We start from the raw sequence: 27,327 nt of genomic DNA on the forward strand, positions 1-27,327 counted from the left end.
GTAATAACGATGGAATCACTTTGCTTTTAGAAAACACACACCTCCACAGATCTACCGCGGCTGAGACTGCAGCTAAATGAGAGCTGGAGATCTTAACAAGCTGTTGAATCTGGCTGATGGCCACAACAACAGAGCTGACAGCTCCAACAATATAAAAATCTGAAGCAATTCCAAGCAAAATGGACTATTGTAAAACAACATCTAGGCAGACGAAAACGGACGTGGAAACATCAAGCCACAAACTCTGAGCAGAACGGCTGGAAAATGGGAAATGCACAGCAAAAGAAAATCACAAATGGGCAGAAACAGGAGTGTTTGTCAAGGTTCCAATGGGCTAAAGGAAAACTGTAATGGATTGTGGATGATTGGCTGAAAGTGGGATTCAGTGAGGAAATCCAAATCTCTATTGGCTAAGAATAAGATGCTGGACCATTTGTCTGGTGCCATCCCAGTGAAACATGCAAAAATGACAGCCTGAAGAAAACGAGTACATCGCTACAGTGTAGGGATGAAGTTAGCTTTGGTGGAGAAGGCAGTGAGGTTAAAACCTTTCTATAGGACACACAGATTAACTGAATGAGATAGCCAGCATCTCTAGGCCTGTCGCAATAAATCAATTATATAATGATAAATTAACACTAGCTCAATTATTTCCATTTGTATTATTTTCTTGTTTCTCCCTCTTTCTACCAGAAACTGGATGACTGAAGTCTTCACTCTGGTGCTTTGGTCTCAACTAGCCCTTGTTTGTTTACAGAGACGTCCTAATTAATTTTAGTTGTTGTGTCTGTTGTTTAGTTTATTTATTTTGGATATTTAAAAAGTCTTTCAGTTAAAAGTTCATTAGAATTTAAAGTTTACCGATCTTTGAGAGTGCGTTCTTGCATTATTATGCCAGAAACTGTTGAAAATGATTTCAAAACAACAATATTATCGTTCATTGCAATAACTTCTGGGACAATTTATTGTCCACCAAAATGTGTTATTGTGAGAGGCCTCAGCATCTCATTTAAAGTGTAATGTGAAAAAGCCCAGACTCATTGGGTTCTTCTGGAGATCTCTTCTCGTAAAAATGGAGTTTCTCTGCTCTACTGTTGCCACACGCTTTTAAACAACTGGGATTCTATTCTAACATTAACTTCATTAATTTATAACTAGGACTGGATCACAATGGTTGTAACTGAATATTGATCTGGTTATATTTTTCTGCAGAGTGCCTGGAGATCACATTTGTCGAAAATTAGCTCGACAAAATGGCGCGATTCAACAGTTGAATTTAATTAGAGTTCATCCCTGACAGAATTTAAACAAAAAAAAAAAAATGAAAACCAGATGAGGCAAAGCTCTAGTTGTGATGTTTACATACAATGTGGTGTGGAGTGATTGCATCAGTTTTTCCTTCATTTGATCTAAAAATGAAGCACCAGTGATTACAAGAATGTCATCCAATGTTTTTGAGGCTTGTTTTGCAAAGCACCAATGTTAAGCTGCTAAATAAAACAGCTTTGTCTCCAATTTAATTTTTATAAACTGGCAGGATCATGAGCTAAACGCTGGTGGAGAAGGTCTGGCAGAGATGAGGGAGGTATGCATTTCTGCCAGCTCTTTAAATTCCCCAACACTTTTAAAAGACAGAGTGCTATGGTTAAAAATAGCTTTGTCTTTGATTTAATGAGCGCTATCACTTTTCTGTAACACAGTTTGAGGAGGCCTGCTGCACTGTCATGTAAAGGCTGTGTGTGTGTTTTGGCCTCTGGCCTTGAATCCCAGTGGTCAGTAACAATCAGCAGATGATGACAGGGTGTTAATTAGGACAGCTAAAAATAAACAGGCAGGTTTAAAACAACTGAGGAACAACACAAGGCTTTATGTGGACCAAAACTTCCCACTAGGAAACAATTTAAAGCTGAAAACAACACAATCTATTACTTAAAAAAAGAAAAAAAAACTGAGATAGAAACCATGCTACCAGCACTGAGAAAGAAGACTTAATTAAACATAAAAAAAGTGTGTTTAGATACGTATCAGAGTTCAAAAGAAGGCAGAGGATATATTTTTATCTATCTACAAGTCACATCTGTGAATGGAAAGCAATGACATGTTGACAACTTCAGCTCCAAGTTTTATATTTGATTGCTTCACCTTCTACGAGCCTCTTCCACTTCATATTCCAACATGTCAACAGAACAGCATGTTTCTCAGGATAAAGAATGAAATTTCTCTTTAAAAGATTTCTCACAACGTGGATCTATTTGGAGCTGAAAGAGGATGCTGACATGTGGAAAGCACTCTATTACCCAAACATGTCAGGGCTCAGTAAAACACTGAAGGGGAAATGGAGGCAAGGGCTGAAGCAAAGGAAAATCAAAGACGCAAAAGTGAGAAAGGAAAAGAAAGGAAGAAGGCACTGATGGAGTGTGAAAAGGGGTGAAGGGTGGAGAGCAAATGAGTCATGTTAGGAGACATTGAAAGAATGGGGCTTGGAAAAATGAGTAAAGGAAAACAAGAAGGATAAAGCACAAGAAGACAGAGTATCCAAGACGGCAGGAAGTAAAACAACAGAATAACAGAACAAAGGCTGAAAGTTGCCACATATCTATTCCAAAGCAAAACTTGACCTGAAACACGACACAGACGGGGCGTGAAACTGAATCCACCGACTTTTAGAGGAAGAACAAAAGCCAAACGTATATTTAGGTGAAGACGACGTACACATCATCTTCAGCAGTGGATTCTCATCATACAGCAAAAGACAGGACTGACAACCATAAATGTCTTTTCTTTTTCAAAGTCCAGAGTTTCCAGTTACTGAAATAAAAATTCATCCCATCTAGATCGCCTGTTCAATTCAGTTTATGTACATTGCCCCGATTTACAACAAATGTCCAAAAGGAGTCATTACATTTTAATCACACATACATTTCAGCTATTCTTACAGCAATAAACTCTATTCTTTATTCAGATCAGACAGTTTCTATCTAATGAAACTCAGCAGATTTCATTAAGTTGTTGCCTTGCAGCGTTCGCTCCATTTGGACAAGAACGTAGCAACACTAGACACTCGCTCATATTATGTCATTGACTTTACAGGAATCTCTCAAACCGGCCATGCATGTAGCCACAGTGGAGAGGAAAAGCTTCCCTTTAACAGGAAGAATTCTCCAGCAGAACCAGAACCTGGCTCAGCGGAACCAGAACTTGGCTCAGTACGAGTTTCCATCTGCCCACAACCGACTGGAGGTTTCAGACCGACTGGAGGTTTCAGAATATCAAAATAAATACTGCAGGTCAGAAACTCCAACCAGTACATTTTGTCCTTCGGTCTAATTTCACATATGGCCATTTTGTAATTTTCATATAACCTGTTAGGATGAAATTCTACATGCAAAAACGGAATAGTTCCTCCAATTTTGCCTTGGAAAATTAAACATTACCCAATTAGAAACATAAATAAATACAGCAATCATAAATTAAATGAATAATAAAGAGTTTCACACATCACATATCAGCTTGCTTTAATCTCTGATTACATGACATACCGACTGTACGAGTTGTGATGCTCATGGTGTTAAAATTTTTGACATATTTCAAAAAAAAGAAAAGAAAAGAAAAAAGTAGCAGCAGCCCGATTTAGCAGGTGATCAAACGGTGTTTGCTCCAATATCAGTTTTTTTGAAAGGCGCTTCTGGAACATTATTCACTATATAACTGTGTCTTCATGGGGATTTTCACCGTCAGCCACTGAAACTCAAGGCGGGTATGTGATAGTGTGGCAGCAGTGTAACAGTGTGAACCCAACAGGATTTTGTTCTTTAAATCATACAGACTCCAGCTGTGCACCTTACATCTCAACCCTTTCATCTGGTTAAAGGTGGTTTTATTTTTTAAAGCATTGTGGCGAATGACCGAAGCAACGAGATCTCTCTGTTTAGGAACAAAGAGGTGGCAGAGATGGAGCGCTACATTTACTTTAAATATGCCACAAATTATGGTGCCTTTCATGAATATTTATGACTGTTGTCATAAAGCGTCATTCGGTAAATTATGACACTTTTAATACAAAGTTGACGTTATTCAAAATGTCTATTATGACAACTTGACATTAACCAAGAAATCATTACTGATTAAACTTTACCTTTAATAACATAAAGTTACCTAATTTTTAAAGTGCAATCAGTAATACTTTTATAACAAATTGATATCAGTAATGATTTCTTGGTTAATGTCAAGTTGTCATAACAAAGACATTTTGAATCATGTCAGCTTTGTATTAAAAGTGTCATAATTTACCGAATGACGCTTTATGACAACAGTCATAAATATTCATGAAGGCTTATTCATGTTCATGACAGGTGTTATGTGATGTTTATGACGGTGTCATGACAGTCTTATTCACCCCCTTCAAATAAAGTGTTACCAAATATTTTATAAACCGATAATCATTTTCCATTCTTAGTCACTTAAATCTCATTGACTTAAATGTGTGGATTAAGGATTAAGGCCACTGAAAAAAAAGAATTATGACTTTAGTCTCAGATTCCTGTCTATTGGTATCAGAAGATTTAAGTCAGAATGGTGAGGAAAAAAAGTCACAACCCTGAAAAAAAGTCAATATTCTGAGACCAAAAGTCACAATTCTGAAAAAAGTCAGAAATCTGAGAAAAAAATTCAGAATCCCAAGATAAAAGTCAGAATTCTGAAAAAAAAGAAAAAAAAAATCAGAATTCTGAGATTAAATTCAGAATTCTGAATTTAATCTTCTGAGACCAAAAGTCACAATTCTGAAAAAAGTCAGAAATCTGAGAAAAAAATTCAGAATCCCGAGATAAAAATCAGAATTCTGAGATTAAATTCAGTTCTCATAATTCTCAGTTTAGTCCCAGAATTCTGACTTTTATCTTAGAATTCTGAAAAAAGTCACAATTCTGAAAAGTCACAATTCTGAAATAAAATTCATAATTCTGAGAAAAAGTCAGAATTATCTTTCCTAATCATCTTCCATATAAATGAGAGTAGTCTTATTTTTACTTTTTTATTCTCTTGCATTTTTATTCTTTTACTTGTGCGCCAAGTAAAAGGATAGGCCATCTACATAATGTGACTGCTCCTAAGACTTATTTGATTAAAGAGGACCAAGAACAGAGGAGAAACAAGGAGACCAGTTACAAACAAAGCCTTTTGCCAAACCACCAACTTCTCTCCTTGCGGGATCTCCTTGCTAAGAGCTGAAACTAAAGTGATGCTTTGCTGTTCATCTGAGCTGACAAGCAGTCGATGGGGCTTGATTTTGTGTGAAAACAGGTCAAGACAAGAGGAAGAAAGGGAGTGACAGCGAAGGAGAAAGGAATCAGGAAAAAAGCAAGATGACAGCATCTTATTTCAAGGCTCCTTCTCATAGTCCTGACAAAGTCAATTACATGTTTGTTTTACTCTGCTGAGTAAAATGTGGCCATTGCAGACAAATGTAAGCCAAAAAATGGACAGAGAAGAATCTGATATTTAAAATGAGCTGACAGCACAGTAAAAAAAAGGGGTAAAAAAAAGGGTGAAAAGATTTATCCCCTCTTACCTATGCCTGAAATCTTTGTTTCTTTAACACAGTGCAAGCAAAGGCAAGGAAACACAGAAGAGACATGAGTTAGTCGACAGCTTGATTGATTGACTTACAAGAGAAATCACTGAGAAACAGACAACACAACAGACTGAAATCATGCTTCATAGAAATCATTAGAAGAAAGATTTCAGATGAATGTTAGGGTTTGAGATCTAAGAAACAAACACTCAACACAAAGCGTGAGCATGGATCATCTGAACCGCACAAACATGGATGAAGCCGTGGATTTGGAAGCGTTTGACTTTAAACTCCTGCAGTTAGAGCTTTCTTTGTAGGGTACTGAGGTGGAGTTTGCCCTGTTTCAAGGAGTCGGGAAGAACCAGCGATCCTCCCTCCGTCGTTACCTGAGCTCCATGACGCTGCTAACGTTCCCAGAGGGGAAGATCCTCCTGATGTAGTTGAAGTCCCCGACGAAAATGCTGCCATCCGCTCCGCAAGCGAGGGCCAGAGGCGCCAGCAGCTTGTTGCCCTCCGCCTGGCCGTTACAGCTGGGGCAGGAGATGCTGCGCCGCCGACCGTTTCCTGAGATTCACAGTCAGTTTTAGTCAGTGAATTATTTAGTTTTACCAGAGAAATCATTCAAGTCATCAACAAATACTGTTCTGTTAATTTTCTTTTCTTTTTTGTTTAACTGAGTTGATCTAAAGTTTATTTATCAAATCAATCAACTAAAAATTAAATGATAAGCGGCTATTTTCTTATGTCAAGATGGCCGACCGTCTTTCCATAGCTGCTAACGCTGCTCTGTCGTGCAGCACTTCGGCTAAATGAGCGCTGTTGAGGTGAAACTTAACGATCTCGTCGAGGGATTATATTTGAAAACAGAAACAAATAAAATGCAATTTACATCCCACACCAGACTTTGTTTGAACTGTTTTTCTTTTCCACTTAGGGCCACCATATCGATTCCTGTATCAGCTGGCTCCGTGCAAAAATTACCTGCGGTGGCCTCTTCTGGATGGAGGCCAAACTGCCACTCTAAAAGAACGATATTAGTTTAACCGATTGGAACTAATTTTAACAAAACAAACCATTAAGCAACAATTAACCGTGAGTAGATCGTCTACATCTCTAATTTGAATATTCCAGAGCATCAAACTTTTTAATGTAAGATAAAAGCCCTGATATTGTAATTATGAAAATTAAATTTGATTAATTTAGATTTAGAGAAAATTCTTGTTTTTCGATATAAAGTTTGTACACTTGGATGAGGTGATTTTTTTTTTTTTTTTTGGCTGTATCAAAATTTAGCAAAACTGCAATGGGAGCACTTTCATCGCATCTCATAAGTTGAAGTCAACAACCGGATGTTGCTGCTGGTGGAAAAGACGACAGGAAGTGGTAAGAGGATCATGGCGCAGCATGTATTTTAGTAACTTATTGAATGAACAAACTTGTTTACATGATTTTAATTGCGTTTCCTATCTAATAGAAATGCTGCAATTGTGAAATTGTGTCTTTTCGACATTCGCTAAACACCAACAGAGTTTTACACACATTTGTAATGGAAATGCAGCTAATGTGCGTTGAGATTAGAAGGTACACTTCCTTTGTGTTTTGTTTTCACGGCATGATTTATTACTTTTTGAGTTAATATTGCAATCTATTCCTTGCTGCCAGACAGCTTTTTTTATTATATCAGAGGTCAAACAGTGAAATGACCTCAGCTTTTCAAAAAAATGTAGTTTATCACAGTTAACATGATTTCACAAATATTCAGCTTTTACTTAAATGAAAGCCTCATTTGAAAACTGCTTTTTGTGTTCACTTCGGTTATCTTGGCCATATTAAGATTTACCTGCTGATGTGAAACATTAAATTGGAAAAAACAAAAACAACAAAAAAAAAAAAACATAAGAAACCTCAAAGGAGGATAATACCTTTTCACAATGTTAAGATGTTAAAATAATCTACACTTACCCATAATGCTGCTGATGACAGCAGGCTGCTGGGAGATAAAGACATTCTCGCCATTGCCCTTATACAGTATACCTAGAAAAGATAAAAATAGAGATCACTTTAAGAGTTGATGAGAACAAGAGCAGCAGACGTAAAATAAAAGCTGATTGACATTGGGCTCTGTCTTTCCACTGGTATCAAGAAACTTGGTGCATTCAGCTATATAATTATATCTGAATATTTTGTCTTCTTAAAACAACAGAGGAACTTGGACAGATGAAGCATGTGCAGATGTCGAGCCACCTGGCCCTTTACCCCTTTATGAAGAAAGCCTCCATCTGTAGGTCTTCAATCTTATGCTTACTGCATGCTTGCCAAGACTTGCTCCATTCAAGTTTAATGATATTTTGCAATGAGTAAATACAGAAATAAATTGACCCAGAGGCTGTCAGTAATTAAATGTTACTTGATGATCTTTCTGTCCTTTCTGAGCTCCTACTTCACACACACTCTGCTCATTCTGCCAACGGCAACTTTGGTGCTACGAACAAGTTGACACTCAAGGCCTTTTCACAAAAACCGCATTAGTTTGTTCTGGTATGCACATATACAGTGCCTGTCAGGAGTTTACATACAGTCGCCCTGAGAATGGATTCCATGTTAGCTTGGAGCTTTTAATCAAGTATTTCAGCTGGTTCTTTTTTCAGGGTAAAATTATGAAATGTAAAACTGAAATGGATTTTATAAACAAGAACTGGGTGCAAATGTTTAAATGTACAAATTGCAGACAAATCACACGCTTTACGTACTCATGGAATTAATTATGGCAATATATTAGACAGATGTTTCTATTAGACAGTCCCTACAAGATTTCACAATTGTTTTTGTGACTTTTTGCAATCAAAATCACTGACTTTGTGGTGATGCTTCAGAAATATTTGCAAGGAATTTTGCGATATTTTTAATCTAATGAATTCATTTATCTAATTAAACCCCTTGCAAAATCTGCATGCAGAAGGAGACGGATTGGACGCACAAACAGGCTTGTTCTTAAAAGTACTTAGCTAATTTTTTGTTGATATCAAGCACAGACATTAAATGAATCTGAAAGAGCAGAGAAGTAAGAAATACTGCCACCTTCAAACCCAATGCTTTTGACCATCTTTGCAGAACATCTGCAGTAAACTCACAAATAATGCGCTGTTGCAAAAAACATTTAAAAATGCAGGCAACTGTTGAATTTCCACAATTGCAGAATCCCAACGAGCTGTAGGAAATGATCAGAACTGGCAGAGCTGCTTCATGAATTGTTGTTTAAACATCCATCCATTTAAAAGTAATTCCAAAAACCTAATATTAATACGGTTTATCAATTTTAAAACCACCTTTAATGTGATTTTGTGATCATCGTCTTCTTTGAACTGTGTCAAAGTTTTCTTATCTCACCCAAACGGTGGAGGGAAATTGGCCAGCCTGTTTAGGAACAAACCTGGAACCACAAGTTGTTATAAGGCTGTCATAAACTCCAAAATTCATCAGTAAATTTCTAATCTAAAATAGACACCTAAACACTGAACTAAAACATGTAGCTGCCCACATTCACAACCCAGAAGCCTTCTGGAGAAAATGTTTACGGCAAAGAATTGGATGTAAGATCATGGTATCAAACTGTGAACCACGGTGGTGGTGTCATCATGCTGAGGGTTGGGTTTTATACTGATGCACTGCATACAGTAGATAGATTAGGAGGACTGCTTCCAAGTTGTTCAACTTTTTCTCAAATCAAAAGCTGCAGGTGAAATCTGGGTGCTTGGTGTTCCACCAACACAATTATCACACAGGCACCCAGAAACCAGCTTTTGGATGGAAAAAACAAGTTACTGGAATTCTCAACAATACTGGGAATGTAATGTCTTGAAATGTAAGTCTGGAAAAAAGTAAATAAGTGACTTCTACCGTTTCTGCCAAGAGGAATATTTATGTAGTGACAGAATTTTGCCTGGCTAATTTTGTTGTCGGCTAAAAAAAGTGTGTAGTTTTTCTGCAACTTTCTAAGGCTGGTATTTGGACATATTGGAGTCAGATGTTGTATAATCTTTCCAGTGTGGTAAAGTGGCTGTTCATCATTAAAAAAGCCAAAGATGAATACAGATTAGTGCCAAAGACGCCTGCATCTAAACTTATAACTGCTCCTTGAAACCGTTCCGCTAATCATTGCTGGAAAATTCAGCATAAAATAAATGAAAAGATTAAAAACCAGTTAAGACACATCCTTTTTTACTATTCCTTTTATGGTATCAGTCTGTACCATAGCTTTGAAATGGGCAAATAGCAGCAGTTTCTAAGAAAACATACTGGTCATAAATAAATAATGCTGTTATAATCTTTGCAACAGTTAAAGGCTAAAAGCACAGGCCTTCAAATCTGATACGCTGGGATGTAAATTTGTGGGAGACAGACGGAGAAAGAGAGAAAGAAAACACGTAGCCGAGAGCTCCGAGATATTTACTCCATGCAAAGCGGAAATAAGAGATATGGAAGGACGGAACATTTTTGATGAAAGAGGAGAAAGAGTGTGAGTAAAGATAAGGAGGAATGAGCTTCACAGGCCGACTTTGTGACAGGTGACGGACCCATGAGACGGCGAACAGAGTGAAGGAAGGGGATGAACTAGTTCTTCAAAGTGAAACATCAAAGAGAGGCCTCCTGCGGTGAGCTTGAATTATTAAAACACAGCCGCCATTTTGAAAGCAAGCCGCATCGAATGCTATCTATACGGCACAAGCTCTATCTATCTATCTATCTATCTATCTATCTATCTATCTATCTATCTATCTATCTATCTATCTATCTATCTATCTATCTATCTATCTATCTCCCTCCATTCAATTTAGTAGATTTTTTTAATATAAGTCACATTTTCAAACACAAAAAAGAACAAAATGTTAGCATGAACCTACAAACTAGACTTAAAATGAGAGCTGAACGCAACAATGCCCATGGAAATACTTCAAAAGAGCCACAGGAAGTCTGGGCAAACAAAAGCTAAAAAATGGAGGAATGAGTGCTGGGCCACCCCTCATTCACACAAACATCCGAGAGCTGTCCTAATACAATCTCATGTTAACGCCACATGAAAAATATATGCGCTTTTGAAGACCCATTTTTCCAGCTGGTGATCCACAGTAATGAGTTCAATATGCAGGACGTGAATTGAGATTGTGTCATTTCCTGCATTTGGGTTAAACAGCCCTGATACAGCGATCTTATTACTGGCCCCTACATCCCATATAAGCCCCCCCATCCATCCCCTTCTATATATTTTCTCCATTTTCCCTCCATCCACATCTCCTACTCTCCCTCTTTCATCTCCTTCCCCATTAGTAGGTGTTGATTGATCAACAGAGGCCGAGTCAGCAGGGCTCCGCTCATGCTGTGCTGCAGTCGGCAAAGGGCACCCAACTAGTTGGCTGCTTGGGAAAAAAAGCTAGACACGCGTGTATATATGTGAGCGTGTGTGTGTGTGCGTGAGTGTGAGAACGAACGACAGAGAAAGTAGGTGAAAGACATTGAGAAGCAGAACACTGAATGCTCCTGCTGTGTTAAAAGAGAGACTTTCTCACATGTGTGTAAATGAGTGGGTTTGACCTTGATAGCAGAATCCTTGTCTTAAATGTGGAGTTTTAGTGCATTTGTTTGGGCTGCATCTACATAAATGTTTTATCAGATAAAAACCACTAGAGTGGCTGAAGAGTCTGAACTACCCAGGACTGACAAAAGAAACCAAAGATGTTCTGAACTGAACCTGCTCCTGCAGAGAACCGACGGGTGTGTTTTTCAAAGAACGGCTGCAGTGCTCTCAGTGGGCGCAACGTGTTTTACAGGCACTTCCTTGATCATCTAACAGTCAGTTATGAAGCAGAGCAGACACAGAGACCTGGGGTTCCCAAACTTTCCATGCTATGGCCCCCCAAACAGGACTAGCTTCTGGCTGGGGCCCCCTTTGAAAATCCACAGACAATTATGCTTCAAATACGTTAAGAAACTTTTCAAATGTTTTTCTCACTTTTAATCACCATCAATAATTATTATGTTCATTTAGCATAAATGCTGCCTCAAACCTTCGGGTATTAAATGGTCATGAGTTCTGCGGTGGAACAATTTATCAGGTAATGTAATGACTTTATTAATCTGATGTTCATGTTATAATATATTACCTGACAATACATTTTCACCACAATCCCTTCAATTATTAAAAAAAATGAATATTGTATATTATCACACCTAAAATTTTATTTCTTTCTCACAGTTCCAACTATGATGGAATATTAGGGCCATACCAATTAAAATATTAACAAATAAGATTACAAGAATAAAGTTGTACAAGAATAAAGTCAAAATAATATGAGAAAAATGTCATAGTAAAGTCATAATATTAAGAGAATAAAGTTGTAATACTATGACTTTATTTTGGTAATTTTATGAGTTTGTTCTTGTAATTTTTTTATTTATTTTTAGTTATTTTATAGTGTGGCCCTGGTACTCCGTCATCTTCACCAAAGGTTTTAGTATTTTTTTACATCAGTGTCCTTCAGGGCTGCTGAATGGTTCCTTTTTTAATTTTTTGGTCAGAAGAAAACTTTTCCATTTCCAGTTTGCTATGTTAGCCTGAGGAACAAAGTAGATTGATAAATTTGACTTGCAACCAATCAGAAAGATGAGCATGGCAAATGACATTACAATAAGTTATTTTAACTTGTATTTCATAAAAAAAACATTTGACATTTGATATATGAAGTCTGCTGAATAATGATAAAAACATATACAATAAAAATGATTAAAAATGTATGGAATTTTTTTTTCTTTTTCTTCTTAACTTTGATCCAACTTTCTGAAGCCGTCCTAATTCTTCTGTTTTGAAAACCATTGCAGCAGACCACACCATCAGTGAGCTGCTGGCGTGGGAGTGGCTAATGCATTTTTTTGTGTTTAACATCAAACTGATCAAATAAAGTGCCCAGCAAGTGTAATCTGGTAATCTCTTCAGTAGCTGAATTCCCAAAACAAAAATCTGTTTTCAGTCAGAGTATGCATGTGAAATTCTATATTCTGAGGGGGAAATATACACCCAAACAATGTGAATCAGTTGGTCCGTAAAAGCTTTAGGTGTGGTCAACCACAGCAATAACAAGCTCGATGTGTCAAGGGTTAAACATACAGTCAGACAATAAGTATGCCACAACAAAATGGAGACATGTGTATATTCATGTATGTAGATAATATATTGACAGCTGCTTTTAATGTGGGTTTTCTGGATAGCGGTAACAGATGCACTGCTTCCTTTTTGCATCCAGTAATGCATATACAAGCAGTTACGCACACCACAGGCAGAGTAAACTAGGTTAGAAGGCAACCGAAGATATAACACATACAGGGATGTATAATATATGAAGCCTGCTGAATAATGCTCGTCTCAGAGTTGGCTCCTCTGTCTGGTAACATTTGAATTGTCCTAAATATCTGACTTAAAGTTGACACGATTAATTGGTTTTGAGGCTTAGTGTGTAAACAGTAGATGTGTTCTGATTTCTGGACCTATAAAGTAAGTTAGACATGTACATAAAGGATGTAAAAGAGTACAGTCCATAACCTGATAAACGGCGGCAGCAGAATCACAAAAAATGCCTGGAAGAAAGAGCGTACACAAATTGAGCCCTGTGGAGAACAGGATCTAAATGTTTCATAGTTGCAGCCAAAGATGTATCTGTAATTAGCATGCGCTTCAATCAATCAAATCAATCAAATATTTTTTTAATAGCACATTTCGAGAACAAGGCAGTTCAAAGTGTTTTGAATCATAACTCAAAAATCAACAACTGAAACATTTAATTTTTCCCATCGCATTTTTCCAAGTACCGTCATTACACATCAACATCTTGGTTAATGTTTCATTTATTATGTTTCAAAAGCAACTCTAATCAGGTGGGTTTTCATCTAGATATGAAGGAACTCAGTGTTTCAGCAGTTTTACAGTTTGCAGGAAGTTTGTTCCAGATTTGTGGTGCATAGAAGCTCAATGCTGCTTCTCCATGTTTGGTTCTGGTTCTGGGGATGCAGAGCAGAACCAGACCCATTAGACCTTAGAGATCTGGAAGGTTGCTATGACAACAGCAGATCTTTAATGTACTGTGGTGCTGAGCCGTTCAGTGATTTATAAACTAACAATTGTATTTTAAAGTCTGTTCTCTGAGATACAGGGAGCCACTGTAGGGACTGATGTGCTCCGTATTCCTGGTTTTAGTCAGAACTCCAGCAGCAGCGTTCTGGATCAGCTGCAGCTGGAGGATGTTTTTAGGCAGACCTGCGAGGAGACTGTTGCAGTAACCAGTGTGATTGAAGACAAAAACATGAATGAGTTTTTCTAGATCTTGCTGAAAAATTTGTCTTCTAATCGTGGAAATGTTCTTCAGGTGAGTTTGTAGCTATAAAAATGTTTGTAATAAGTTAAAGCTTTTTTGTCTTGCCTGGATTTTTCTTGTTTATTTTTACGTTACTACATTTGGAGTGTTGAAGGTATGCACTGAAAAATAAAATAACACTGTAGAAGGAAGTCTCATCTACTTATATTTCAGATTTGATTAAAAAGACAATTCTAGGCAGGTTTCTGTTTGTTTATGTCCAGTCATTATCCATATTGATCTATTTGAAACCTCCACATAGATCACAGTGAAGACATCTGACATACAGACTTCAAACGGCTGTAACTCATCTATGCTTCGACATACAGTCATCAATAAAGGCTCAAATGAAACACAATACTCTCAGGAATCCTCTACTGTACACAAATTCATAAATAGTGTGACAGGAGCATATCGACTGGCCTCTAACCACAATAAAAGTGTAAGCTGTGATGGAAAAGTGCAACTTTTAATATCTTAATTAAAGCATGTCTTGTGTCTGAGTTCACTGAAATGATCTATTTGGGAGAAAATAATAAAAACAAAAGGCTGTTATAACCAGGCAGCATAGGGGTGCACATCATTAATTGTTGCATTCAGGTTTTTTTTTATTGGGGGTCTGATAGCATGCCACATCTCGATTTGGCCATATTTTTTAACCTCAACTCGCAAATGTTTCCAAAATCAATCCAAATGTCAGGAAAAATCTCATTAGTAGTGCCAGATTTTTCTTACTGCTTGGAACAAACATACTTTTGTTTTTAAAGTACATATAATGCTCAAGTCATATTAACAAACAGAAAGGTTTGATCTATTAGTCATTGTGCTGCTGGCAAAGTGAGAAGCTATTTAGTTATTTCCTGGTTTATCTTCTCTTAATGCCTTCACTTCCCAAATGCTGCCATTTTCATTTACCTTCATTGTCTCTGGAAAAGGCACCATTGTGTTTAGACAACCAATCACACACTACAGCTTACTGCTTACACCATATGAACTTCATTATACATCATTCATGGGATCAATTATGCAAAATAATCGACTTATTCAGTGCGCATTCATCCACCTGTCGGGGAGTACTCCTCTCCGGAGAAGATGGATCTGTACACCTGGCCTTCTGTGTGACATTAATCCCTCTGTGCTTTGGCAACCTCAGTTCCTAACATGTCATAGTACTGCATGTCCAAGTCACAAAAACAAAGAAAGCTGTCTTATTTACAGGCACAAGAGATTGTGTTAAGAAAAGACGGCTGGTCAGCTTTGGGAAATATTTTCAGTAAAGGTATGCTGTCTTGTGAGTGTCGGTTCATTTAAAAAACATTGCTTGTCTAAAGGAGGAACTTTGAACATGTTGATTTTTTTTTGTTTGCATTGGTAAGAAGGGTGTGAAAAAGTCACAGTGTGTGGCTGTGTTAGGATGGGCTATGAATCTATTGTTGTGCAACTTCATGATCACCTTACTGTATGGGAATGAAAGGTCAATGCTCTATGCAGAGTAATTAACTAAATTAATGAGAAGACAGGTCAGTCAGAGTTGGAGCCACCACTTCGAGTTTTTGGCATGCTGGGGTCAGGGAGTTTCTCTCAGTACAATTGCAAGGATGGAAAATAATAGGGTCAGTGCTGCGACATCCTGCACAAATTCTGCAGCAGTAGAATCTCTGTGCAATGTGTATGGTGTCTGTATTCTTTGAAATTCTGAAAAAAAAAAGATAATAATCAGTATTGCCTGCTTTTTGCTTTTGAACCATGTGTACTGTAGTTGCAGAAGAGCAGGAAGGCAATGGTGGAGCACTACATTAAGGCAACATTTCTTCCTGTACTAATGAAATGTGAAGCAAATAACTGCATACAGTAATACAAGCTATTTTTACATTATGTCTCACAAGTAACTCAGCAATCTGAAGAAATAAGATGTGAATGTTTGTCTTTAAGGAGTTGTGATGTGGTCATGGATGTTTTTGAAGTGTTGTATGTGATGGAAACCAATGGAAGCATCTCCCACAAGGACGATCTGCACAAGGCTGAACATGACAACTGGCTCTCATGGGAGTTAGAATGACCTTCACCAACAAATGACCCAACCTTTGCTATTTGAATGGTTTGATAAAAATGTATTGAAATTTCCTGAGACAGATAAAATGGAAGTATTCTAACCCATTACTACGATGAGATTTAATTTGCTGTATTACATGTAATCCCTTAAAATCCTCTTAGACGTCTTAAGATTTATACACATGGGTGTAACAGTACAGGTCATTTAGTGATAAAAAAAAAACAATTTCTAAAAGTTGCATAATTCATAAGAGACAGAGCAGAATCCATTCATGTTCGCCGTTTATTAAAAAATACCATCACTAAAGGTCAAAGTTCTGCTGATCTCCATATACATTTAGTCTCTGAATCTGAGTTTGTGCTCTATGCCCACATATTTGCTCATGGTCATTTCCCACCAAATGACTAATTTGTATAAAATCAGACACTAATGATTTTAATATTTTAATTACACAACAATTTAAAAGGCTCTAATTAATCTAATAAGCCACCTTTAAACTCAAGTTGCCAGAGCAGACATGGAGAAAAAAAACCAACAATCCTAATTTTCTGAGATTTCTACAACACACGGATGAATTTTTTAGTAGCAGAAAGAGAATAGTAGGACATCTGAGTAATTGGACATGTTGAAACCAACATGTGTACATCCTTACTTCAGAGATAACAACCGTTAAAAAGTGAAGTTTATATTGTCTAAAATCCTGTGTGGTTTAATTCCTCTAAATTTCAGGGTTCACAAATGAGAGAAGCTCCAGGCCTTACTAGAAAAGGGGACAAAACTTGTGAAACTTCTAAAAACTATATAATTCTAACTAGATAAGTGAAGCAAAACTTCACCTTCGTTAATGCTGGGCTGAAGTTATTGCATAGTAATGTTTTCCTAACATCCAAATTACCTTATCAAGTTTGGAAACGATTCTTCTGAAAGTCTGAGGCCTGTTTTCTCTCTGTCTTGTTCACATAGTGCCAACATTTAAATGGTTATAGTTTTGTTTTATCTCAGTCAGTTTGATATAATTAGAAAGCTTATAATTCAGTTTCAGAACCCATAAATAACTCAAACTGTCCCCTGGGAGACTTTTTCCTGGTTTTGTTGTAGCTACTCACATATGTGTTCATTTTTGTCCCTAAGATGCTTGAAAAGCCTGCTGCAGATTGGTTGTCGTTTGCATATAAACTGCAAAAGAAAGATCAAAAAGGATCTTGAGAGACTGATAGGGAAGCTTAAAAGCACTTGATATATTATCAATGATCTTCTCACGCCGTCTGATAGCTGACTTGTCTCTAAACGTGTGCCGTTAGATCTCAGTTCTTTGTTTGACGTCAGTGGAACAGCACAAAGTAGATGTAAAGCAGCCGTTTTGCCAAATTCACCACACGCTTGTCTCAGCTCCATCATTTGGTACCAATAAACTCGGCTGCACAGTGCCATCAGCGGGTGGCACCGTGGGGTACCTTATGTGTGGGCGTAACAAACACAGTAAATACCACAAATAAAACTTTGAAAACTCATACCATGCTTATTTTTTCTAAACTGAGTTGAACAGGAAAGCTCCATTAGTCTTCAACCGCATCAGATTTTTAAGTCAAAAAGTCTCACATCTAATACTTGACGTCTAGTCACAGCTCATATATTTTGACTGAGGTTTAAATGAACTCTAGAAATGATTTAAGTCATGTTTTTTGAAACTGTAAACTGTGGATTCAACAGCACTAGACTGGGTTGAGTTATCACAAATGGTATTTACCATGAAGAGAAGAGGATGAAATCTTTTTGCAATTCATCAAGATTTGAATAAGAATGATTCTAAGTCACCCTAATCTTAATTACCTTAAGGGTAATTTACATAAAATTTTAAGAAACACAAAGAAATAATATATATTTGTGGTTGTAATGTAGCAAAATGTGAACATTTAAAGAGCTGCTTTCGTTGAGCCCTCTAGTGAAGTTAGGAAGATGCCTTTTGACCTGTGTCTTTAAGTGGAAGCTCTGTGTCTTGGGTTCAGAGACAGGTGCAGGGCATTTCGGTTATTTGTGGTAACAAGGCTGCATATAGTGAGACGTCTCTTCTCTCTGTTCTCCAAAATGTTTTGACGGGTGCAGACAGAGAGCCTCTGTAATGCAACACGGGGAAAAGAAGTAAGTTCAGAAATAGACCAAACCATATGGATCGAGGGTTCAGGATATATCTGTGAACCTTTGTCAAGACAAATCAAATCTAAGAATGCTTTAAAAGTATATACTTTGTTTTTGTAAAATCATCAATTCCAAACCAATATTTTTATTTTCTTTCCATGTTCAGCCAATGATAAATGTGTTAAACTCCGTTTCAAATGTATCGCTCATCACATCTATGCAGATGACATCCAGTTGTATCCGATTTTTAAACTGGACTAGCTTGGTTTGGTTGTTCACCCTCATCCAGTGTTTATCTTAGATTAGTGACGAGCTCTCCAGTAATGTTCTGGTTTCAAACACAAATAAAACAGAGACTTTAATCAGAGTTACATCACCTGCTTTCTGAAATCAATCAGGCAGATGCCTCTTTTTGCCCGGTAAACGAATCCAATGTTCTGGGAGTTACATTTGATTCCTCATTAGACTTTGACTCGCATCTAATTCCCATTCCTGTTTCTTTCATTTAGAAAACATTTCCTATACACAAGACATGGTCTTCCAGGAAGATCTTGAGAATAGTATTAATCCATTTATTTCATTGTGTTTGGACCACTGTAATGCTCCATTTACCAATCGGGACAAATAATCAGTTTTACGTGTGTAAGCTATTCAGAATCCACGTGGACTTACTAACCAAATCTACTAAACATATAAACCCTCTGTCTGACACTCTTTACTCTGTCGCCTGGTGGATTTCAAAATGTAGAAGTTCTAGTTTCTGAGTCTCCTGATTATTTGTGTCAGCTTCTAACCAAACACTCTGCTGCTTGTGGCTTTTGGTGCCAAGCCCAGCGTCTCCTCGCTGTTCCATGTACTCTGCTGTAAACGAAGGGGGACAGGGTCTTTCAGTCTGTGGCTCCTAAACTGAGGAACAGTTTGAACCAGCAGCTTCGCTTTGCTGAGTCTGTGGAGGATTTTCAAAAGCAATTTAAAATTGGTTTGTTCTACCAGGCTTTTGACTCAAGATTTAATGGCTGTTTCTTTGTTTACTATGTGTAACTTAACTGTGATTTATCTTGTACTTATTTACTTATGGCATGACATGAATCTCATGTAGAGCTTTATTAGTAGGGGAACTATTTATTGCTTCTGTTTTGGTAACCGTATTGGTGTGACTGCATGGTGCACAACACAAATAGTGCTCTTGAACATATATCCATTTGTAATACGTTTCTTGGGGACGCCATTCACATAAATAGGTGTGGTTTGTACTGCTAAGCAGCGCACAGTAACTGCATTTAATCATATTTTCAAATTGACTGATATTTACCGAATCCATCAATGAAGAAACAGTGGAGAAAATGGTAAAAATTATAATCCAGACAGTTTTAAAACATAATTAATTGGAATTTATCATGACAATAAATAAAAAATTAAAGAAATTTAACACAATAAATGCTCACCCCTATTTATTAGGGATGAGCATTTTTCAATGAAACCAGCCATTCCCATTCATACACATTTACACCTTGACGATGGGAAGGCACTGGGTTGTATACACAGCTGCCCTGAGGCGACCTGGACTTACTTATTTACTTTCTTACTTTCAAACAGAAACTTTGCCCAAAATTTATGTTTTTCAAAAAAAAAAGGGAAGACTTAACTTTTAAATTGGTTCTTCTACTTTTTGCCCAAATACAATCTTAGCACAACCTGTTTAAAAGTCAGAAAATATCAAACTAATAAAACCTTCTTCCCTACCTTCCTCTATATGTAGCTTTTGTTTATGATCCTTTTCTGTTGGGGCTCAGTGTCACGGCTAAAACATTAAAAACAGCACAGAGGAGTCAAAGTTCAGCCATGCAGCAACAGAAACTATATATCTATATGTTTTTAGAGTTCACCTTCAGTCCCCTCTCAGTGTATGTCTCAAATTGAACTCCAGGTTATTGCTGTAGGATACACAGAGAAGTGTCACAGCGGAGCTGACCTGACAGCACAACCTTCTGTGGTGGGTTTTTGTTTCAGCCGTGACATTCAAAATGTGGCATAAACTAAATAAAGTATGAATCCGTCCTGCCTTTCAGGTCGGCAGAGGTGGCATAATGGTGTGGGAGTTTTATTGCTGACCTTTCTCTCTGTTTATGACCACAGTGTACAGATCTGCTTAAGTGTGTGATGCTATCGTGAAAATATGAACCATAATCTCTGAGGAATGTTTCTGAAACCTTGTGTTGTCTATGTCAGGAAAGATTAAGATAAGGGTGGACAATAAATCAGCAACATACATCATGATGGACATGTGGTCGATATCAATACATCTGATTAAATTTTCAATAATTTAATTTAACCACAAAGAATTGTGGGGGATGCAGGCAGAGGAAAGGCTTTAACTGCTCAACCTCTCACAGCCAGCCAAGCTAGGTTGGTGGCACCAACTAACTCACTCGCTCTTTGGTTACCTAGCAACAACCCCTTGAGTTACTTTGCAGCAGCAGTTTAAGGTTTCACCACTGTGTCTCACAATGGCTTAGAAAAATAACAACATGGAGTGAAAACTGTGGATAAAACAGAAAAGGGTACGTCGCTACTTCTGCAGTATTTCAGATATTTAAAACAAAAAACTAATCAATAATTATCTATATCGGAACTAGCAAGGTGTATCTATTAAAGGGGCCATTGATTGTGAAATCTCAGACCTTATTTGTTGGATGAAAGTATAACTGGTCCGTTGTAAACATTTATATTTTTGTATTCTTTATTCGTTGATTCATGTCTTAATGCAGCAAAACACCAGCCTGCTCTAAATTTGTTTTGCTTTTCTTTGTTTTGTTTATTAATGAACACTTGTATTTATAAAATCAGGTTTTTAGTAAGAACATTTCCAGTTTATTATCTGCAAAGCAGATTCAGGCTAAAAGTCGCTCCATACATAAGACGCAAACAAGCACAGCCCAAAGGCATTACTGACACGTCATTTATTTCATTGGCTGAACAGGACCCGGTGCTGTAAATAACTGTAACTGTCTGGAAAGCTGCTGCCAGTTAGTGTTGGGATTCATTATTAGATTGACCAGTGTTCCCCTACAGGCTCACTGAGGAGCTTATTGGAAGCTGAAAATGATTATAGATCCTGACATTTGGGGAAGCAGTGTGCTGATCGCTGCATGGTTCAAACCACTCACTTTCATTATGATTATTATGACTGCTGTTACCACTTCTGCTTGGATTAATAATATGTAACAGAGAAATTAATGCAGAAAGAAAGTTATGATTTAAAAGGGGAAAAACAATCCAAATGAAAGGCACGCAGGGCGTCCAACTCAAACTGAATCATGGTGATGCTCACAGGATGTTTTAGTCTCAAAGACAGAGCCACATTATGCACTCCGGTGCCGTCCCCCATGGCACCAAATCACACCATCACAGAGGGTGGAGAGAAAATCACAAATTACACCTGTACTCTAAACACACTGTCTGACACACACACCTTCAATTGGGTGACAATGTGTTGAAAGCCCATGAGGATTTGCAGAAAGAGAGAGAGAGAGAAAGAGGAGAGAGCCAAAAATTGATGGATTGTGTGTCACATAAAGGACAGCAAGAGATAGGAGGAAAAGGAAACGGCTGGATTGGTAATAAAGGTTAAGTAGCTTAATATTGTTCCAGGTTGTTTTCATTTGCACTTGTGCTTAGAAAAGCTGCTAATGCATGCATTAAAAATTCACATGCGATCACATGAAATCCAATTATTTTTGCAAGAATTCAATCAGGGACTGCAGCACTGCTAAAGACCACACCATAACACACACTGGTATGAGGAAGTTGATCTATTTTCAGTATTAGTTCATAAATGCAGGCAGAAAAAGCACCGAAGGTGTGAGAAGATGTTTAAAAGGAAAGTATATTTATATTTCTACACAGGCATGTCATTTATTCAAGCTGCTACTACAAGAAAAGGCCAGCCTCTGTAAAACGATTGGCAGGCAGAAAGTTTAAGTTGCTCTGCTTACTTAAACTTTTTGAGCTGGATTTGAAATGTTCAAATCTCAGAAGGTCAGGGAATAGGGCAAGCTGCTTTAACATAAAATTGACTCCACCACATTTACACTCCTGATTTCTAAAATTGGTTTATGACTACACATCCTAGGTTATTAAGGCATCTTTAATTACATTCTGACTAGCAGAAATGATGTCAGATTTTCTGTTAAGTTGCATGAAGGCTTTAATTCAAGATATCTACAATTAATTACTGACTAAAAACATACATTTCAGAAATAATTTATCACCAATCATGAAGTAAAGTTGAAATATTCCACTTTGTGTTCTGACCAGTCTTAAATACAATTAAAGAATTCTTTAATAACATTATATTAAAGATACCTTAGACGTATTTTCAGATAGGAGATGTATGTTTTTTTAGCTAAACTACAGAAATCTTAAAAGCAAATAATTACAACTAACTTGGGAATTCCTGCAATGCTAATTTTGACTAGTCGGATATCTCCAAACGAATTAGAAATATTTTGAACATAGACATTTTTTCTATTTAAAATATGTTTAACTTTTTGAGTCGCCAGAATGACAGAAGTGATATCTTGAATAAGTATACCGTCTAGTCAAAACATCCCAGATTTATATATTTCACATTTTCAATGTAAATATTAAAAACATGTATAAATAAAAATTAAAAAAAGTTTTTGAAAATGCAATTTTTTTCTGGGAATGGGTTGATGGAAGCACTGTTAGCTCTTCAAAACCGTTTAAGTCTGTGTGAAGGGAATAACACAAAACATCTTAATTCAGATGACTAAAAATGTAATTTTGACTTCTTACAAATAAGTTTAAAATACCTTGAATTGTAATTACAGATGTATGACCCTTTATGTGACGAATTCAGAGACATCATTTGAGATATCTTGAAAGAAACCTTGATCCTCAAAATGTGACTGAAAAGATCTTAAGCTCCTTTTCTTACTAGTTTAATTATTACTATTTTCCACAGTGTGACGTTGTGTCTCCTTCTCACTGAACAATAATCTAGTTAAAGTTTTTAATGTTGGTCAGTAGAAACCAGAAATGGCTCAAACCTGTATTAACATCACAGAGTTTTAAAAAATGTCATATTGTTTTGGGAGTTTTCTGGGAAATTAGCCATAAAACTTGGATCGGTGCATTTCCAAGTGATGAATTTAGTCACCCAGACTGTAACATCTTCAGACACGCCACCAGTTAACCAACGTAACCTTTACCTTCAGCTACAAATGTCCTCCCAGCATCTGTTGGTGAGCTGTAATCAAGTGTCTTTAAGCAACGACAGGACAGAAGGTAACTTTAATTCAAATGTTTACATCAGTAAATTGTAAATTTAGAGGCAGCAGATGTTAAACACTCATGGTAAAAAGAGAGTATGCCGTTTTTAAATAATAATGTGTGTGGGTTTATATCTCAGGTTGTCGAGGTGCATTTAGTTTTTCACAAATGCTTCATATTGTTGACTTCTGTTCGATATGCTGGTATTATTTCTTTACTAAATAAAATGTTTTCTTTTTGAGTAAACTTGTCCATTCTTTAAATGATGCACCTAACGTTTAAGCAGTGATTGACTAGCAGGAAAGACAAAAACAAAACCCTGAGCCTAAATCCAGAAAAATGAAAGTTGAGGCGTTCTTTGAATCTTTTCTTTTTCTAAGTACGCTTTGACCAGAGAACATGGTTATCTTTTATTTGGAGTTTTATTAATCCAGCTCTAAATCTCTTCCATCCATGTGTGTGCAGTCTTGTGTTTTTTTTTTTTAAATTTTTTATAAGAACTACAATGGTTTCTCCCATTAAAAAGCAGCAGAGAAACTTTTTAAAACTGTCGATTCAAACAGAAACACAGCTGAAGACAGTAAAGGAGGCGGCGCGATAACACTTTATGAGACAAAGCCAAGAGTTTTCGGAGACGAGACTAGGCAGGAATCGCAGAGTGACAGATGTAAGACTGAGCAGAAGATCTGTGTGTGTGTGTGTGTGTAGGTGTGCGTTTGTTTGTAATACCTTGTGGGGACGATTTTCCTGACATATACTACGTTGTGGGGACCAATTGCTCCTTGTGGGGACCGGAGCCTGGTCCCCACGAGGGGAAACCCTATTTTTAGATTTAAGACTAAGGTGTGAATCGAGTTTTGGTTAGGGTTAGGGTTTTGCATGTGATGGTTAGGGTTAGGAAAAGGGTAAAGGTAAGGTTTAGGCTGTAGAAATTAGTAGAAATGAATGGAATTCAATGGAAAGTCCCCACAAAGATAGCAAAACAAACATGTGTGTGTGTGTGTGTGTGTGTGTGTGAATGGGAGCAAGTCTCAGAAGAGAAAAAGGAGGGAGATAAAAGGCTCCTAAAATACCTCTGGTCAACTGGAACAAATCAAGGAAACCCCAAAAGGAACACACACACACACTCGAACACGTGCACACACACAAGCACACACACATGCTCAATGTTTGCGATGCTCCATCAACCAAAGTCTGCATGAAAACAATCACTCTAGCAACTGCCTGAATGAACATACTTTTACCCTGCTATTAGCTATGACCTCTCACTCCTTAACATACAATTAACCAGGTAATGGAGTGGAGAAACAAAAAGACACTCCAGGGGAAAATATTTTCAGGACTTGCTTACTCTAATCTTATGCATGCTGCTGTATGTGCTGCACTTAACAACTTCAGCAGGCAATGATCCAGATAAATCAGAAAAGAAATGTTTGCTGTTGATCTTGGTGAAGAGGCCTAACTTGATAAAATATGCACAGAGGCGTCCACTCAGGGACATTTGGAGTTTGGTCATGACTCGTACCGTTTTGCACGTCCAGAATGTGATGTTTGTCGAGCATCCATCCTCCCATGTTGGAAGCATCCATCTCATAGCCCTGCAAAATGGCCGTCCGCTTCTCCCACAGGATGAGGTCCAGACATGACTCGTACTCAAACCCCACCGACACTGTTGGACACGCACAGAAGAAGGGCAGGTGTGTGACGACGCGTAATCCAAATCCAAACAATTAGGAAAAAATCAGCTAAAAAATTAACAGCAAAGTTACAGTTCTTCAGTCTACAGACACTTTAGCTCCAGCGTCCTTTTTTTACTCTAATTTATGCAAGCTGAGAAGCTCATACTGTGAACCCCGACACACACACACGCACGAACGCACACACACGCACACCCACACACCCACACACACATTCAGACACACCTAATTAGAAAATAAAGTGAAGGTATTCTCCAGGATTCATAAATGAAACTCATTTGCATGTTTTTGGCATTGTTATCATGAAAGCATGAAAGGTTATGCATAATGCGATGACAGACCCATGGTAACATCTCAGGCAGATGAACATGTTAAACTGAATGTAAATAACAATTAAAAAAAGAACATGGTGAAAATTAAGACAAAATGTAAAACCTTGTAAATTGCTCAATAATTCTATTTGTATCTAATAGAAATTTTATTTTAAAATCATTTATCTTTAACTTGGTTCATGTCTAACATTTTGCTTTCTCATTTTCCTTCTGTAGAATAAAAATATGGTTATAAATTGCTAACCTCTGAACAGATGGATGGCTAAATGAATGAATTCATATTCGATATTTTCTATTGCATGATACAAACTCAAGCTATAAAACCGACTGGGGGTTCATTAATTTGTATCCTGATGTATTTTTTTCCCTTGAAAAACAAAATAAACATTTAGGTAATGATAAACAACACTTATATTTCGTGATATTTGATAATTCTATGGTACTTTTTGTTTGGTTAGGGTACATTTTTGCAAACTCAATAAAAATTTCAAGTCAAAGCAATCAGAAAATCTTGAAGGGTTTGTCTTTATCTCATTCATTTATCATTATATGGCTGTTATTCTATCGTCAATTGTTCTTAATATTATTTATACGTTTAATACAATCCATAATGCGTTTCTTTTATTTCTAAAATGTCTCTGTTCTTCAGCAAATTCATCAATCTCACCCGTATCATTCAACATCATGCAGAGTCACTTATATAATCCTTCATGCTGCAAATGTACAACAACATATTTTCAGTACTTCTGTTTTTCATCAAATTTACAGTTCAGATAACTGCATTTGAAGCAGCAGCAGCTGCTAACAGAGCCTGATAATATCCTTTCCCATTGTAAGAAGTAGTGTCTACACCCACAGCAACATACAGTTTGAGGTCATTCACAGAAGCAGGAGTCTCTTTCAAGATGAGTCTGACATGTGCAGAATCAATTACCAGTAATAAGTGCACAACACGTTTGTGTCTGATGCGTTTCCGTCCTGCTTTGATGTCTCGGTGAAAGCTAAGGTTTTAGTGAAAGGCAGCAGCAGTTTTTTTGATCCTGATGGCATGAATCCTGTGTGTTTATTAACTATTATGAAAGAATGCAGCGGATTTTGAGGTTTATTCAATAGGTGATATGCACGTCACTGGCATTTCCTACTGCGAGAGATTTTGTTTTAAGATTAGCCTTTTAAGACACAATAAAATAAATCTGAAAGGCTAAAATGAGTTGAGGAGGAATGCTCTGACTCTCATATATTATGTATGTAGACTATTATGACTGCTTCCAGTCTGATTTTCAGGTCACCACTGGCAGGTCTGGAAACGGCTCTTAAGCTAATTTACAAAAGGTTAGGCCATAAACAGATCACACGTTTAGAGTCGCTGAAGATTAACATGGCATATAATTAGAAAAACTCGATGAATGTGTTTGGAAAATATTTTTTATCTGAATTAAGTTAGCCAGGATTGGAGTTTTTTTGTAAAGCAGGAAACAGAAAGTTGGTGGAACTTTGCTGCAGTTTTGCTCCTTATTCATGCACACACAATATTTAACAGCGGTAAGACTAGTGAATAAAGTAGAATGTGTAAATAAATTATTTTGATTGCATAATGAACTGTGCACAGACTTTTACAATGTGGGTTTGGAAAAATGTCAGTATTAGGCATCAAAGACTTTATAGTTTTGCTCCATATTGTACCCTCAAAATGGCAAGAACAACCATTATGTTGGTTTAAACGCCTAAAAATCATCTGGATTAAAGCAGCACTGGTCAGAATTGTGTGCTTGATTTCTAACTTTTGGTTCTGGTAAAGCTTTAACCAGCTGGTGGTGAAAAAGATAAAAGATGATTCTGATAC

The 27,327-nt window shown here is 37.1% G+C and overlaps 1 protein-coding gene across 14 annotated transcripts in view; it reads right to left on the bottom strand.

The window, feature by feature from the left end:
• The window catches only part of LOC103146627 (teneurin-3-like), a 290,558-nt gene that overhangs the window by 33,569 nt on the left and 229,662 nt on the right, over positions 1–27,327 (bottom strand). For 11 of the 14 annotated variants that reach the window (XM_016677778.1, XM_016677776.1, XM_016677777.1 and 8 more), the window contains 4 exons: positions 24,981–25,124; positions 7,535–7,606; positions 5,959–6,136; positions 5,570–5,590 (listed from right to left, as the gene is read on the bottom strand). In XM_016677778.1, the coding sequence (XP_016533264.1) occupies positions 5,570–5,590; positions 5,959–6,136; positions 7,535–7,606; positions 24,981–25,124 (415 nt within the window). The remainder of the gene's footprint in view (positions 1–5,569; positions 5,591–5,958; positions 6,137–7,534; positions 7,607–24,980; positions 25,125–27,327) is intronic. The other 3 variants (XM_007564632.2, XM_007564631.2, XM_016677781.1) reach the window with 1 other exon arrangement.

This window comes from Poecilia formosa, unplaced genomic scaffold (assembly GCF_000485575.1).
Source record: "Poecilia formosa unplaced genomic scaffold, Poecilia_formosa-5.1.2 Scaffold164, whole genome shotgun sequence".
NCBI lineage: Eukaryota > Metazoa > Chordata > Actinopteri > Cyprinodontiformes > Poeciliidae > Poecilia > Poecilia formosa.